The sequence below is a fragment of the Thunnus maccoyii genome, chromosome 5, assembly GCF_910596095.1.
Source record: "Thunnus maccoyii chromosome 5, fThuMac1.1, whole genome shotgun sequence".
Classification (NCBI taxonomy): domain Eukaryota; kingdom Metazoa; phylum Chordata; class Actinopteri; order Scombriformes; family Scombridae; genus Thunnus; species Thunnus maccoyii.
In genome coordinates this window covers 6,629,542-6,642,662 of record NC_056537.1, presented here as the reverse complement: position 1 = coordinate 6,642,662, position 13,121 = coordinate 6,629,542, and the positions used below count along the sequence as shown (strand labels likewise).

Below are 13,121 nucleotides of genomic sequence, written 5' to 3'. Positions count from 1 at the left end.
TTTAACATAAGACATATTATGAACGAATTTTGTAACAGCCTATATATTTTTTTTATTTCATATAGCTGTTTTCTGCATACAAGCCATACTGATTGGATTTTAATTAGAGAAAATGAAAACATTTCTATCCACACGATGCCGCTAACGGACCATTTTGTTTGTCAACCGACAAAAATGACAAGAACAAGAGGCGCATCACGTCACGTGGTCGTGTCCGGGTGGTAACCCTATTATTGATTGATTGATTCCGATTTGCGGAACTATCGCGAGATTTGTGCGCATTGTTCGCCATCGTACAAAATAATTATGCTTTATAATGTGACAATACCATAGTTAAGGTCTAGTTAGGTTTAGGCACAAAAGACACTTAGTTAAGATCAGGGAAAACTCATAGTTTAGGTTAAAATGATCACTCTCGCGAGATCTTTCGCAAATCTAGGGTTACCATCTAGACACGCCCACCTCACGTCACGTGACCGGTAATGACAACCGTATTAGCTAAAACAGCGTGCAAAAAAAAAAACCCTGCTCCGCGGAGCGATAAAGGTAAATATAACGGAAGTATTATAGGTGGAAATAAACATATATTTAAAAATGCGACGTCTGGGCTCGGTTCAGCAGAAGATACCGTGTGTTTTCCTAACGGAGGTGAAGGAAGAACAGTCCAGAAAACGCGACTGTCAGGTGAGCAGCAGCCATTGATGCTAAACAGTATGAAGCAGATGCTGCAAACATGGGGGCATGACGACAATATGTCATCATTACGTTATCTAAATGAACAACATGTCCTCTTCCAAACCTCCTCGGCGGTAACGTTGTGTTGTTTGCAAACGTAGTTACAGCATGTGAGGTGACGTCATACAACCTAATTAGTTTTGCCGCAGAAGTCCAGTGTTTAAAGGATGAGTTCACAAATTTTCAAGTCTGTCTTAAAACAACAGTATCAGGATGACACTTTTAAAGCTGATGTTTAGCTTTTTTTCTTTGCTCCTGTTGAAATTTACTGTTTATGGTCAAACATCTCTGTCTGTTTTCAGCAATTTCAGGTTGTTGCCACTGAAAATGTGAACCCAGTAGCTCTGGAGGCAAATATTGACTGTGCACTGGCCACAGAGAAATTGGACGGCACCTGCTGTTATGTCACAGTTTATAAAGGTGAGCTTGTGTTTGGAGTGTGCTCAATGTTTTAGAGTATTTTGAGTGAATAGTGCAGCAGTCTTACAGGCATTGATACTGGTGTCATATGACTACAAATCCTGAACCTGTGAAGGTGTGAACTGATTCTTTTTCTGTAGGGCAACCGTACCTTTGGGCTCGACTCGACAGGAAACCCAACAAACAGGCTGAGAAGAGATTCAAAAAGTATCAGCATTCTCACAGGAGCTGTAAAGGTCTTTTAGCTTCATTTATAAAAGTATAAGTACGAATCTTCACCTAATTTCCTCATTGCATACTTGCTTTTTTCTCCAATTTTTTTTGGCCCAATACTTTTGTTCACTAGATGTCAACTGTTTTTTTTATTTTGTATTGTTTCTGTGTTCCTTTTCAGGTTTCACATGGAACGTAGAGGAAGACTTCAAGATGGTTCCAGAGACGTGGATCCCAGCCCACAGGGTCAAACATCACAACGGCCAACCAGTACCTGATGAACATGGACACATTCCAGGTCCTTTTGAAGTTTACATATTCTGGTTTATAACCACTTGAGTAATATGGTGATGTTGTCTTCAAACAGGTAGTTTCAGTTAAAAAAAAGACTTTACTGCTGATGTACTATTACAAGTCCTGTCAGTCATAATTCATGGAATATTGGATCTTTTAATGATTATCACAGTTTATCAGTTAGTGACATATAAATAACAACCAGTAACACCATTAAAGATATATATATATAATATATCAATGTACACAACCTGCAGCCCAGAACAGTGTAAGCAGTAATTGCATCAACTAGACTTTAGAATTTAAATGACCTTGCTGACTGACTGCAGCTTATGCAGACAGATAAGGGAAGAGAAGTATATTAATAAATACATTAACTTACATTATAGACTCATATAAAATTAGGTAGAAATCAATCATATGTACTGTCAAAGATTTCTCAGAATTGGTGTCCTTAGATGAAATAAAGAGAATTCAGTGAGGACAGCAACCAGAACCGTCTAACACGTAAACGATCAACGTGTGTCTAAATGTCGTTGATGACGGTGTGATTCGGTCCTTGTGAACGTTCAGGTTGGGTTCCAGTGGAGAAGGACAACAAGCAGTACTGTTGGCACTCCTCTGTGGTGGATTATGAAGTCGGGGCGGCTCTCGTTCTCAGGCCCGGCGCTGAAGATGAAGACGTGCTGGAAATCGCAGCGGTCCCGTTGGCCGACCTCCTGGAACAAACGCTAGAGCTCATCGGAACCAACGTTAACGGAAACCCTTACGGTAATATGACACAGCGTTTTCTTTCAGTGACTGTTAAAGCTTACATCTAGGGAGGGTAACATTTGAACGAATAGTTGTTTAACTGTAAGCTGTTTTTTGTCAATGTCATGTTTTTATTTTTCTTGCTGTATACTGTACAGATGTTCATGTTATTCTATCACCCTTTGAATAACACTGTGGCTGTTGAACAAGGCGAACAAGGTTGCGTTTTAAGTGTCTGAGGCGTCCAAAATTTATTGTTCTTGTGGGACAAAAATTATCAATCTAAGTCCTTACAAATCTGTCCAAAAATGTTTTTTTAAACTGTGTCCAGTTCAATTTCTGTGTTTTTATAATGGTGAAACATAAACAATATATGAGCTAACGTAGTGTTCAACAGGAACAATGTGACACCACTGTGACGTATAGTTGGCTATCTGTGTCTTGTTTTTGATATCAAGGGAACCTTAACTGGTTTCACAGTGCAGATGTATACTGAATATGTTCATCAGTTCTACATTATACTTTAAACCTTAAAGGACAGGTTCACATTTTTCAAGTCTTTCTTGAAACAACAATCAGGTGTCTGTATGAACATTGAAACAGGTTTTTCTTGCTGTAATCATTCCTCCTGTCCATACTGGACATTAAATAATTCCCTCCAAATGTGCTTACAATGTAAGTGATGGAGGACAAAATCCACAGTCCTTGTTTTAAGCTAAAATGTATTTTATCTGAAGCTAATATGAAGCTTCAACAGTCTTTGTTTGCAGTCTAAAGTGGCCCAAATTTGTTTTTTTTTTTTTTTTTTTTTTTTTTTTGCTCACATGTGACTCAGATCTGTTTTTTTTTTTTCATAACAGTGTGAACAGCACAAGTCACATGGAATCTGACCTTTTCAATTCTGATCTGGGTCACTTTCATATGTGGTTCTTAATCAGATACAGGTCTGATTTTTCTTTGCAATGCAACCTTACTCTGAACAGTCATATTGGAATTCGTGCATCACTCCAGCCAATACAGCCCGAGTCCTACGTGCTTTAGCGGGGAGATGGGTCACCTGTACTGAGAGTCTTGTAAAGAGGCTCTGACAGATGTAGTTAAAAGTAGCCCCTTGACATCCTGAGGTTTTGGATGAAATCTATTTCTGTCAAGCCGTTCACATCACAGTCCCACCACTTCTGGCTCAGACTTCGCATCCACACACACACACGTCGGTATAGAAGTAGCAGCCATTGCTCCACAAAAAGCCATAATTTAAAGATTTGGCTCTCTTTCTCTTCATCCTCATGAATTCGCTGGCTTCCACTGTCCATCAGCACATTCAGCGGCCTGCATGTTTACTTCCATATGACAGTGTGCTGTGTGTGACATCTGTGTTATTGTTCTTTTGTGCATGAAGTTCAGATCAGGACTGTGACCAGTTCACACCGGCTGCATCTGAGCATTAAATCTGAATTGAGCACCAAGACTTGCAGTGTGAACGTAACTTAAGTCTTTTTGCAGTAAAAAACATCTTTCTGTCTTGATGGACAGTGTTTTATACATTTTTGCTGAGAAATAGGACTGTGGATCCTGTCCTTCATCACTTACACTGAAAATACATTATAAAGGGATCTTCTAATAGTCAGTATGAGCAGCAGGAATGATTACAGCAAGAAAAACATATCAATGTGCATTTCGGCACCTGACTATTTTAAGACAGACTTGATAAAAATGTGAACCTATCCTTTAAAATGAGGACGTGAGGAAACATGAAAGTGAATACTGAATATATTGACAACAAATATATCATAATCGGTCAAACGCTTGTGTCTGCCTTTGGTGTCAGTATTTTCCTGCATTGTAACACAAAGTTTTATTGTACTAACAGGTTTGGGGAGTAAGAAGCAGCCTGTCCACTGCCTGGTGTCACACGGGAGCGTTCGAATCAGAAACCCTCCTCCAGTGGACTTCCAGCAGCTGTGCTCCTGGTTCCAGGAGAGTCCCGAGGGCCGGGTCGAGGGCATCGTCTGGCACTGCAATGACGGCACACTCATTAAGGTAAGATGACTTCAGATACAGTCTGTCTGCAGCGTTGATCAAGATGATTCCCTAACTGACAGTATTTGAACAATGTCCATTAATTGTCCTGTTAACTGATTTAAAAACACATCAAATATTATATATATATACAGTAGACCAATCAATAGACAGATGAAGCAGCGCAAGCTAATATTCAAAACATGTTTATTGAACATTTTGTGGTCGTCGTGTCGGCAGGTTCATCGTCACCACCTGGGGCTCAGGTGGCCAGACGGGGAAACCTGCCTGGGCAACAAGCCGGTGGTCCTTCACGTCGACGGGATGGTCGATGAGTATAACAACAGCAAGGACTTGTTCACATCCTTCTCAAGACTTAACGGACACTGTTTCAATCAGCTTCAGGACATCCAGTATGACCTGTAAATCCAGCCCGAGAAGATAAAAAAGTCGTGCTGCGATGACCCAACAGCTGCTCGATATTTCCGCCAGTAATTCAACACAAGTGATTTAAAGTTTTCTGTTAAAAGCACTACATTTGTCTGAAATACACTGATGCAGGATGACGGGTTATCTCTTTGGATAGAGATATATGACGTTTAGCTGAAAGTCTTAATCGGAGTGGTTTACATCGAGTGAGCAGGAGGGGATCAAACCTGTGACATGAGGTAAATCTTCTGCTCTAAACGGGAACAGTGGGGTGTCTTATAGGCTGAAAACAGTTTGCTATTTTCTTTGCAGAAATGTGTACGGTTTCAGTTTTAAGAAAAAAAAAAAAGACCAACTGGACATTTTTAGCACTTAAAGTTTCTTAAATGTTCCTTTTATTAAATTGTAAATACTGCATGTTACAGCTGTTTCATTGCTATGTGAGAATAAATGACACAGTATGTAAAGTTCTATGAAAACGGCTTTATTGGTAAATATATAGAAGCACAATATGTCAGAACTGTACAAATATAAAGAAATCTCATAAATATGCTACATTATACATATATCAACCAAACCAAGAACTCAGTATTCAAATAAAACAGCTGCCTTTATGAAAGAAACTAAAGGACCTACATCACTTTACTATTTCATTAAATTTCCAAGGAATTTGCTTTAGAGGTGTAATTGTAAGATTTCAAACTGCATCGTCTAAACATGATTGAATGGACAATCTTGCTTTTATATCAATATTGTATATCTCAAGTACAAATGGTCTTTTTTTTACTGTGATCTTGGGATCTCTATAGGGATGGACAACATTTGGACAATCCAACGATACCTTTTGAAAAAATAAAATCTACAAACTTTTTCATTTCATTTGATGAAAAAAGCTCAAATAGTTCTTAAATGAAATATTGTCACAAGCAGCTTAAAAATGGCCAAATTCTGATGGAAAACTTGAACTATATAAGAATAAAGTAAACAGACATTCAATGCCAACTTCCAGTTTGACAACTGCTGAAAGCTCAGAACTACTGACACACTTAAGATGATACCAAAATAGTTTTGAGGTTCAATATCTTTGCCCTCAAGATGTAAACTGAAAGTTACCTGCAAAGTTCAGGACAACGTCCACTTTTAAAGACTGACAACATTAAAAGTCATTCAGTTAAAAGGCACAGTCACCCTGATGTTAACTGATGGACACGCTGGGAATTTCAGCTTTTACGCCAAACTGATCGCAAACCTTCTTCAGCTGCTCCTCCAGCAAAATGTTCTTCTTGACTTCTAAATTGTAGTTGTATTTTAAATCTTCGATCTCTTCAAAGAACGTAGGGTCAAAGTTCTCCAGTTCTCTCTTCAGCTTTTTGACTTCAGTTTGAAGTTTGGTTTTCTCCGTTTCTGCTGCTTGCAGAAGAGTTTTGAGCTTCCTGGAATCTAAAAGTAAAAGAGAGAAAACTTTAATGATTCCTCTTCCTTTAAATAGTTAAAATCAGATAACAGATATTAGATGTTTTTAAACATTGAGACGCAAAGTTGCTTGAATATACTGGAAAAGCCAGATGAATATTCTGCCAATCAACTAATTCATTGCTTAATCAGAAATTTGTGGCTCGTTTTCTTCTATGACTATTATAAGTAACTTAACTGAACAATCCTCACAAGCTTTACTATTTGTCACTTGACAACAAACTTGTCACTCTTGTCATTTGTTGTCATACAGTCAAAATTAGGATTTATAAAACGTTTTTTGATTAAAAAAAAAAAATTACTAGAAAATCAAAGTCTCACCTTGCTTAGTGGATGTCTCACCATATCGCCCGCTGTACTCACTCAGCCTTTGTTTCAGTTCTGCGTTCTCATTCTCCAGCTCACTGTTGACCAATCTTCAGATAAAATAACATGTAGAATTTTATCAAAAGCAAAGTTATCGACTCCACAAGTTAAACAATCCCGGCAAAGAATATGAGATCCTGACAGGAAATTACTGCTCGTCACCAGGCAAACACCGCTAAACTTTCCAAAGCGTAATTATTTGTCTCAATCACGTATGAAAAAACTGTGTTTGCTGGGTAAACAGTGACAGTAATTGATGTAATCATGGTATTTTACAAACTTCTATCATCTAAATTAATTATTCTAAGCAAACTAATGTAAATCTGACAAAATTTAAGGTTTTGTTTCACACGTTTTACAGGCAGAAGTTGATGTAATACAGTACAGTGGAACATTCATTGCCCTTAACATCATTTTTCATGGATGTTAGAAGTGTGTCCTGGTCCAGATGGTAGCTTCACCTACAACATAAAACATTATCACCATTATTCATCACAGACAGTACATATAGTTTTACATACTGTACCTCATTGCCTGGAACTCCTTCGAGAGTCCTGCTCCTGTCTTCGCAGCAGTAGGGAAGCTTTTCAACATGTCGACCTGTGGAAGTTTCAAACCCAAAACAGCAATACAGTTAAAATGCTTCTCACGAAGGCGGCAGGTCGGCTGTACAAGAGAAAAGCGAGGCTTGAATGGGGGGTTATTTTTGTGAGTTATTTGTATCATTATTGTGTGTCTATGAAGCACATTTTTGTTCTGTTTCAGTGGAAGATATCTGATTTCAAGCTGACCTAACAGATTATATTTCACGCCTATAAACATGAAAAATTACCTACTGCATTTTTAGTTTTTTAGTTGTGACATCATACTGAGGGGCAGTTAAGGTTGGCTTCTTCATGTGGTGCAGTTAATCACAGGAAATGCAAGCTTCATGCTTCAAAAGCTCTTCAATAACATCTCTTACAGCAACTTCAAAATTCACCCAAAGACTAGACAAGTGTTGTTTTCTGTAATAACTCCTCTTTAAACAAGCAGCAAGATTAAACAAAGCTTTAGGAGCCAAAATCATGCTTGTCATTTGTCCCAAGAGACTAAAACTCATCATTATAGTAAAGCTTTTGATCTATACTTGACAAAAAAGAAAAAAAAAAATCACTTATTCAGGAAGTCTCAGCGGGCTAATTAGCAGACCATGGCAGCACGCCGACAGTTATTTTTAAATTAAACTGTTATGTAGCCCGTACCTGATCTTCCAGAGTCCGTATGCTAATTTGAGCTCTCTCCTCGCGTTCGTTCACCTCCTTCAGCTGTTGTTTAAGTTCTGAGAGGCTGGAGGTCTTCTGGGAGAGCTCCTTCTCCAGCTCCTTCATCTTGTTCTCAAACATTCTGCAGATGGAAGTGAAACAATCATTGGCTCGCACTCTATAAACTTGTACTCGTAGCCTGGAGCTTCTACAAGTGGAGGACATATGGTCAAGGGTTTGAATCTTCGAGCCACCTGGGAAAGCCTTGATGGGAAGGAGGCTATGGACTGGATTGTACATAATAAGAACCAGAACCCAAACAGTGAGAACAAATGCAGTGGACTGTGTGCTACTGTCTATAGCTGTAACTCAATTGTGGTGCTGCAACTAACATTTTTTTTCATTGTCGATTATTCTGCTGATCATTTTCCAGTTAATCCATTTTATTGTTTGGTCTATGAAATGTCTGAACATTGTCAAAAATCACAATATCCTAAAGCCTTAGGTGCTGATATTAGTAGCTTGTTTTGTCTGAGCAACAATCCAAAACCTAAAGATATTCAGTTTGCTATTACATAAGGAAAAACCCTTAATTTAAAAGCTGAAACTTTGGGAATATCTGGCTTTTTTGCTCTTAAACGGCCACTGTAAGACTTTTCTTGGCAGAAAAGTTTTACATTTCCAGAAGTGACTACAGCATTATGTTTGGAATAAAAGGGGGAGTCAGTAGCAGTGGGTAATATGGATAAAATCCTCAGTCATTGTATATGTGTTGTGATTTTTTTGTGTATTTTCTGGAAAATCAACAGATACATTTATGATGGATTAAATAACCAGACTTTTTTGGCCAATCCAGCAAACAAAATACCTGACGAATCAAAGTACATCATCACATCGATGCAAAACTCATATTAATCAGTGCTGCTAATTGATTTGCAACATCATCCACGATGTCCTAATAAACCCATGGATATTAAAGGGATAGCTACCACAATAAAATACAACAAAATCTCCAGATATTAACAAATGGTCTCACCGTATGTACAGTATTGTCATATTGCCCATCCCTAGTACTTAGCATCAGTGCTGACAGTCAGCCACAAAAACTCAAATTTCATCAACATAAACAGCAGAAAAACAACACTTAGCACTAATGATGTCAAAGAAAACAAAACCTAGAATCGCCTGTTTGGTGAAACCACTTAAGGTTTGTGTTAAAAGCAGTTTGCTGACCTCGTTACCACAGACGCCTTCCAGGTCTTACTGTCCGCTACCTCTGGGACGGGTCTGGACAGAGCTGCCCGAAGCCTTTGCTTGGTTTCCTCCAGCTCTGCCTCGAGCTTCTCGCTGGTCACCTCCAGACTCGTCTTGGTCACTCTCAGCCTCTCTGAAGCCTCGATTTCCTGTAGTGATAGAAAATAACATCGAGGTGAGACAACAAGATGAAAATATTTATTTCAAAGGAGAAATCCATCTTCTATCCTCCGTCATAAAAACATTTTTGGGCATGAAAATAAAAACACACTAAGCAGGCAGGAATAAAGGAACAGGCACGATGAAACATTTTGAACATATTTTGAACTTTTTGCAACCATATTTACTGTATTTATCTTTTTTTTATTGAGTATTTGTACAGATGTTTTAGATTTTAAATTCTGAATCTATTTTGCACCATTTAGTTACTAAACACCAAGTCGCTAATTTAGAAAAAATACTTACAACACTGAACATTACACATTAAGATGTTTTTCTTCACAGAGTGCATTTGCATATTGACATCATGTAGGCGAACAAACCAATCATAATCACCCTTTTGATCTCCCTTCGTAGACGTTCATTTTCCATCACTATTTTCTCCAATCCTTTGGTTTTAGATTCAAGTTTAGAACTCAGCTCAGCTTCGCTTTGACTCTTCAGTTTCTCAAAGTCAGCCTAGAAATAAAATAAAAAATATTTACCATCAGCTGTAGTTAATATGCTTTTCCAGCAGAATGTATTTGACATGTAAGACACGATGTGGGCAACAACCTTTAGTTTTTTATGTTCTTGCTCCAAGGCAGAGAACTTGTCCTGATGTGCAGGTGCGCTAGATTTCTTCAGCGTCTCATTTTCCCTCTGCACCCTCTCCACCACCTTCTTCATCAACCCGATGGTCTTCTCAAGTTCAGGTACTGTTTTCCCGCTGTGGCCAGCCTGAAGCGGAACACATTACAAATGGATGCAGAGTTCATGTTATCCAATTCAGTTTCTTTTCTATTTGTTTCTTTATTAAATTAGACGTTTCTTTAAGGTCACTGGATTTTTTTTAAACCTCATCTATGGACATGTATAGTTGATTTTTCTTGTCATTTCTGTGTTTTGTCATTATTATTACAAATATTGTGTAATGAAAGAGCAGAGGTGACTTGAGGTTAACATACTCCACGTATATGGGCCAGCTTTTTCTCTACATCCGCCTTTTCCTTTTTCAGCGCGCTGCACATCTCCTTAAGGTCTGCAACTTGATTCTGTTAAAAAAAAACCCAAAAACCAACTGAATAAAATTATAAAAAAAGCAATGTCAAAAACATTTGCTCTTGCCTAAATCAATATTTTATCTTTAAAGTTAATATATGGTTGAAGTTCAACAATTTTTTGTTAAATTGCTTTAAAGTTTTTAAAGTTCGGATAGTGAAATAAATGTAGTGAAATACCTCATTACATAATGAATGATGTCTTATGAAAGCAAAAGTAAATTATTTTTATGTAGTATTTACACGACAGACCATTTAAATAGGACAAATGTCTTCAAACAGGAGTAAAATTACAGCTCCAATTGACAGGTTTATGAAACAAAAGTTGGACATTTTGGAAAATTTGCTTGTTTGCTCTTGTGCAGAGTTAGATGACAAGATCGATACTCATGTCTGTTAAATATGAAGCTACAGCTAACACTTAGCTGTGGTTAAAGCTGCTTATCATGATTAATATTTAAAATACAGACATGGAAGTGTTGCTCAATTTTTCAAATGTAACTTTTGCCAAGAAAACGAATAAGAATATTTTCCAAAATGTCAAACTACTCCTTTAAGTTGCCTTACAATCAGCACTACTATCAAACAGCAATATAGAGCTGAACAACTGCTTCTCAATTTGGGTCATGTGTACCTTCAGCCTTGGTAAATCTTTGTTGGCCTGCTCCAGTTGAAAGCGGAGCTCCAGGTTCTCGGAGGCCAGCTTGAGGTTTTCTTTTTGGAGGTCTTGATCTCTTTGTGATGGAGTCCCAGTGCCTCGTCCTGATGTCTAGAGGAGGGCAAAGACACAAAATCACTGAGTAAAAAAGTAAAATAAGGCATAATAGAAATGTTGCGTCGTCAAAAACAGAAGGGAGTGTAGGAAAACATCCTTATTCTTAAATAAATATCTTCTTCTTGGGTCGGGAACTTCATCTATCTACACAACACCATGGAAACCTTTGGTCCATGACAGACAATGCAGGAGGGGAACACACCAGCACACTACCAAGCCTTTGTTTTGTTCTGCTACCACTATTGCAATGCTATCACAGCACTGGGTAACTACGGGGGCCTGAAGTACCTTCAGATATTTAAGAGATCTCCTTTCTCGTTTTTGTCCACCATCATCCCTCTTTTTACTGATAAACCTCTCCAGGTGTTTGCTTGGTATGGAGCTCGAGTCAACATCTGGATCTGCTGAGCAGGACTGTTCTGGATTATCATCCTCTGTTGTCTCCTTTGTAGTCTCAAGCGCTTTATCTTTCAGTTCAATGTGTTCTTCAGTCTCTTCTGCCCTCATTCCCACATCATCATCATCATCTTTATCTGTATCTCGACCATCTATTTCTCCGCCACCCTCATTTTCCACAGTTTCATTCGTTTCACCACCCGTCGCTGCAGCTGGCTCAGAGGATGACATAACTGATCCAGGTCTTTCTGATGGATCATCAGGCTCAGGTTCTTCCTTTTCTTCAATCATACTCAGTTCAGAATCACCTGGGACGTCTTGTGTATTTTCTACATTATCTGCTTCTGTTGGCCTCTCACCTTCTTCAGTTTGATCTGCGTCAACGTCTTCTTCATCTGTGTTTTCAGCCACATCAGCACTTGATCGCTTTTGTTCAGTGCAAACCTTTGCTCCCACAAAGCTGGTTTGAGTTTCGCTATCTGTCTGGCTTTGCTTTGGCTCGATCTCATGGTCAAAGGTGTCTTCATCGGCTTCAGGGCTTACAGAGCGGCTGCAGTATTTAGCAGGGCTGGGTGCTGTTTTTCCTTCCCATGACCCATCCGCAATATCAAAAGTGACAGAACAAATCCCTTTCGAAGCCTGGAAGCAGAAGCGTTTGTCCTTCACAGGCAATGAATCAGATTGAATCCAGAAAAGAAAGAGATACATAAAGAAAGACAGTAAAGAAAGATACATGGGGAGATAACAGGAAAACATCTTTGGCTCCTTAAAGTAGAACAGGGTTAAATCATACAGAAGTGAACATGTTATGTTCAGTACATATAGTAATATGACTGCCTGCTGTGTACTCTCCACTGTCTCCCTGCAATAAACTTGAGGTCTTGTAATACAGTCATGTAAAAAAGATAGGACACCCCATGAAAACCTTTGTCTTTTTCAACATATTTAAACATATGGACATTTGATTTTCATTTTAACAATATTAAAAGATGGAGGTAATATAATTAAACAAATAAAACTGAAGGAATGTTGTTGTTGATTTATTTTTGTTGATCAAGTAGTGAACAAATCTTATTTTTGTATGCTGTGTTTCTAAATAAATGTTGCACATTCATTAGTCATTATATTGTGTATGCTGATAAGCACTTACAGAGGGTCTTGATGGAGGCTCTTTGGATATTTGGCTCTCTAAGGAGTGGAGTCTCTCCTCCAGGTAGCGGTTCCTCAGAGTCAGATTCTCCATGGCGGCATCACGAGGTAAAGCCTGGTGCTGTCTGCAAGTTGAAAGAGAAACTAAAGGTTTTGGTCTAAATTATGTGGAGATCTGCTGGGATTATAAACTGACAGCATGTCTGAGATGTTCCGTGGAGCCGGACCAGCAAGTGCTTTGTAAACCAAAAGGAGGATTTTGAATTGTATTCTGAAAACAACAGGTAGCCAGTAAAGGTTCTGGAGGACTGGAGTTACATGATCCGACCTTTTTGTCCTGGT

General features: G+C 38.5%; 2 protein-coding genes across 2 annotated transcripts in view; one reads left to right on the top strand and one right to left on the bottom strand.

Moving 5' to 3' along the window:
• The first annotated feature begins 469 nt into the window (after positions 1-469).
• Positions 470-5,333, top strand: c5h12orf29 (chromosome 5 C12orf29 homolog). The gene is made up of 7 exons (XM_042410950.1): positions 470-684; positions 1,038-1,155; positions 1,296-1,391; positions 1,550-1,666; positions 2,236-2,433; positions 4,286-4,455; positions 4,675-5,333. Exons 1-7 carry the CDS (start codon positions 595-597, stop codon positions 4,858-4,860), a joined length of 975 nt encoding a protein of 324 aa, XP_042266884.1. The 5' UTR covers positions 470-594; the 3' UTR covers positions 4,861-5,333.
• The window catches only part of cep290 (centrosomal protein 290), a 47,797-nt gene continuing 40,002 nt past the window's right edge, over positions 5,327-13,121 (bottom strand). The window contains exons 42-51 of the mRNA XM_042410943.1: positions 12,781-12,904; positions 11,094-11,228; positions 10,367-10,453; positions 9,975-10,139; positions 9,756-9,878; positions 9,180-9,349; positions 7,947-8,088; positions 7,229-7,302; positions 6,658-6,752; positions 5,327-6,303 (exon numbers count right to left, since the gene is read on the bottom strand). Coding sequence (XP_042266877.1) covers positions 6,059-6,303; positions 6,658-6,752; positions 7,229-7,302; positions 7,947-8,088; positions 9,180-9,349; positions 9,756-9,878; positions 9,975-10,139; positions 10,367-10,453; positions 11,094-11,228; positions 12,781-12,904 — 1,360 coding nt within the window. The 3' untranslated portion in view covers positions 5,327-6,058. The remainder of the gene's footprint in view (positions 6,304-6,657; positions 6,753-7,228; positions 7,303-7,946; positions 8,089-9,179; positions 9,350-9,755; positions 9,879-9,974; positions 10,140-10,366; positions 10,454-11,093; positions 11,229-12,780; positions 12,905-13,121) is intronic.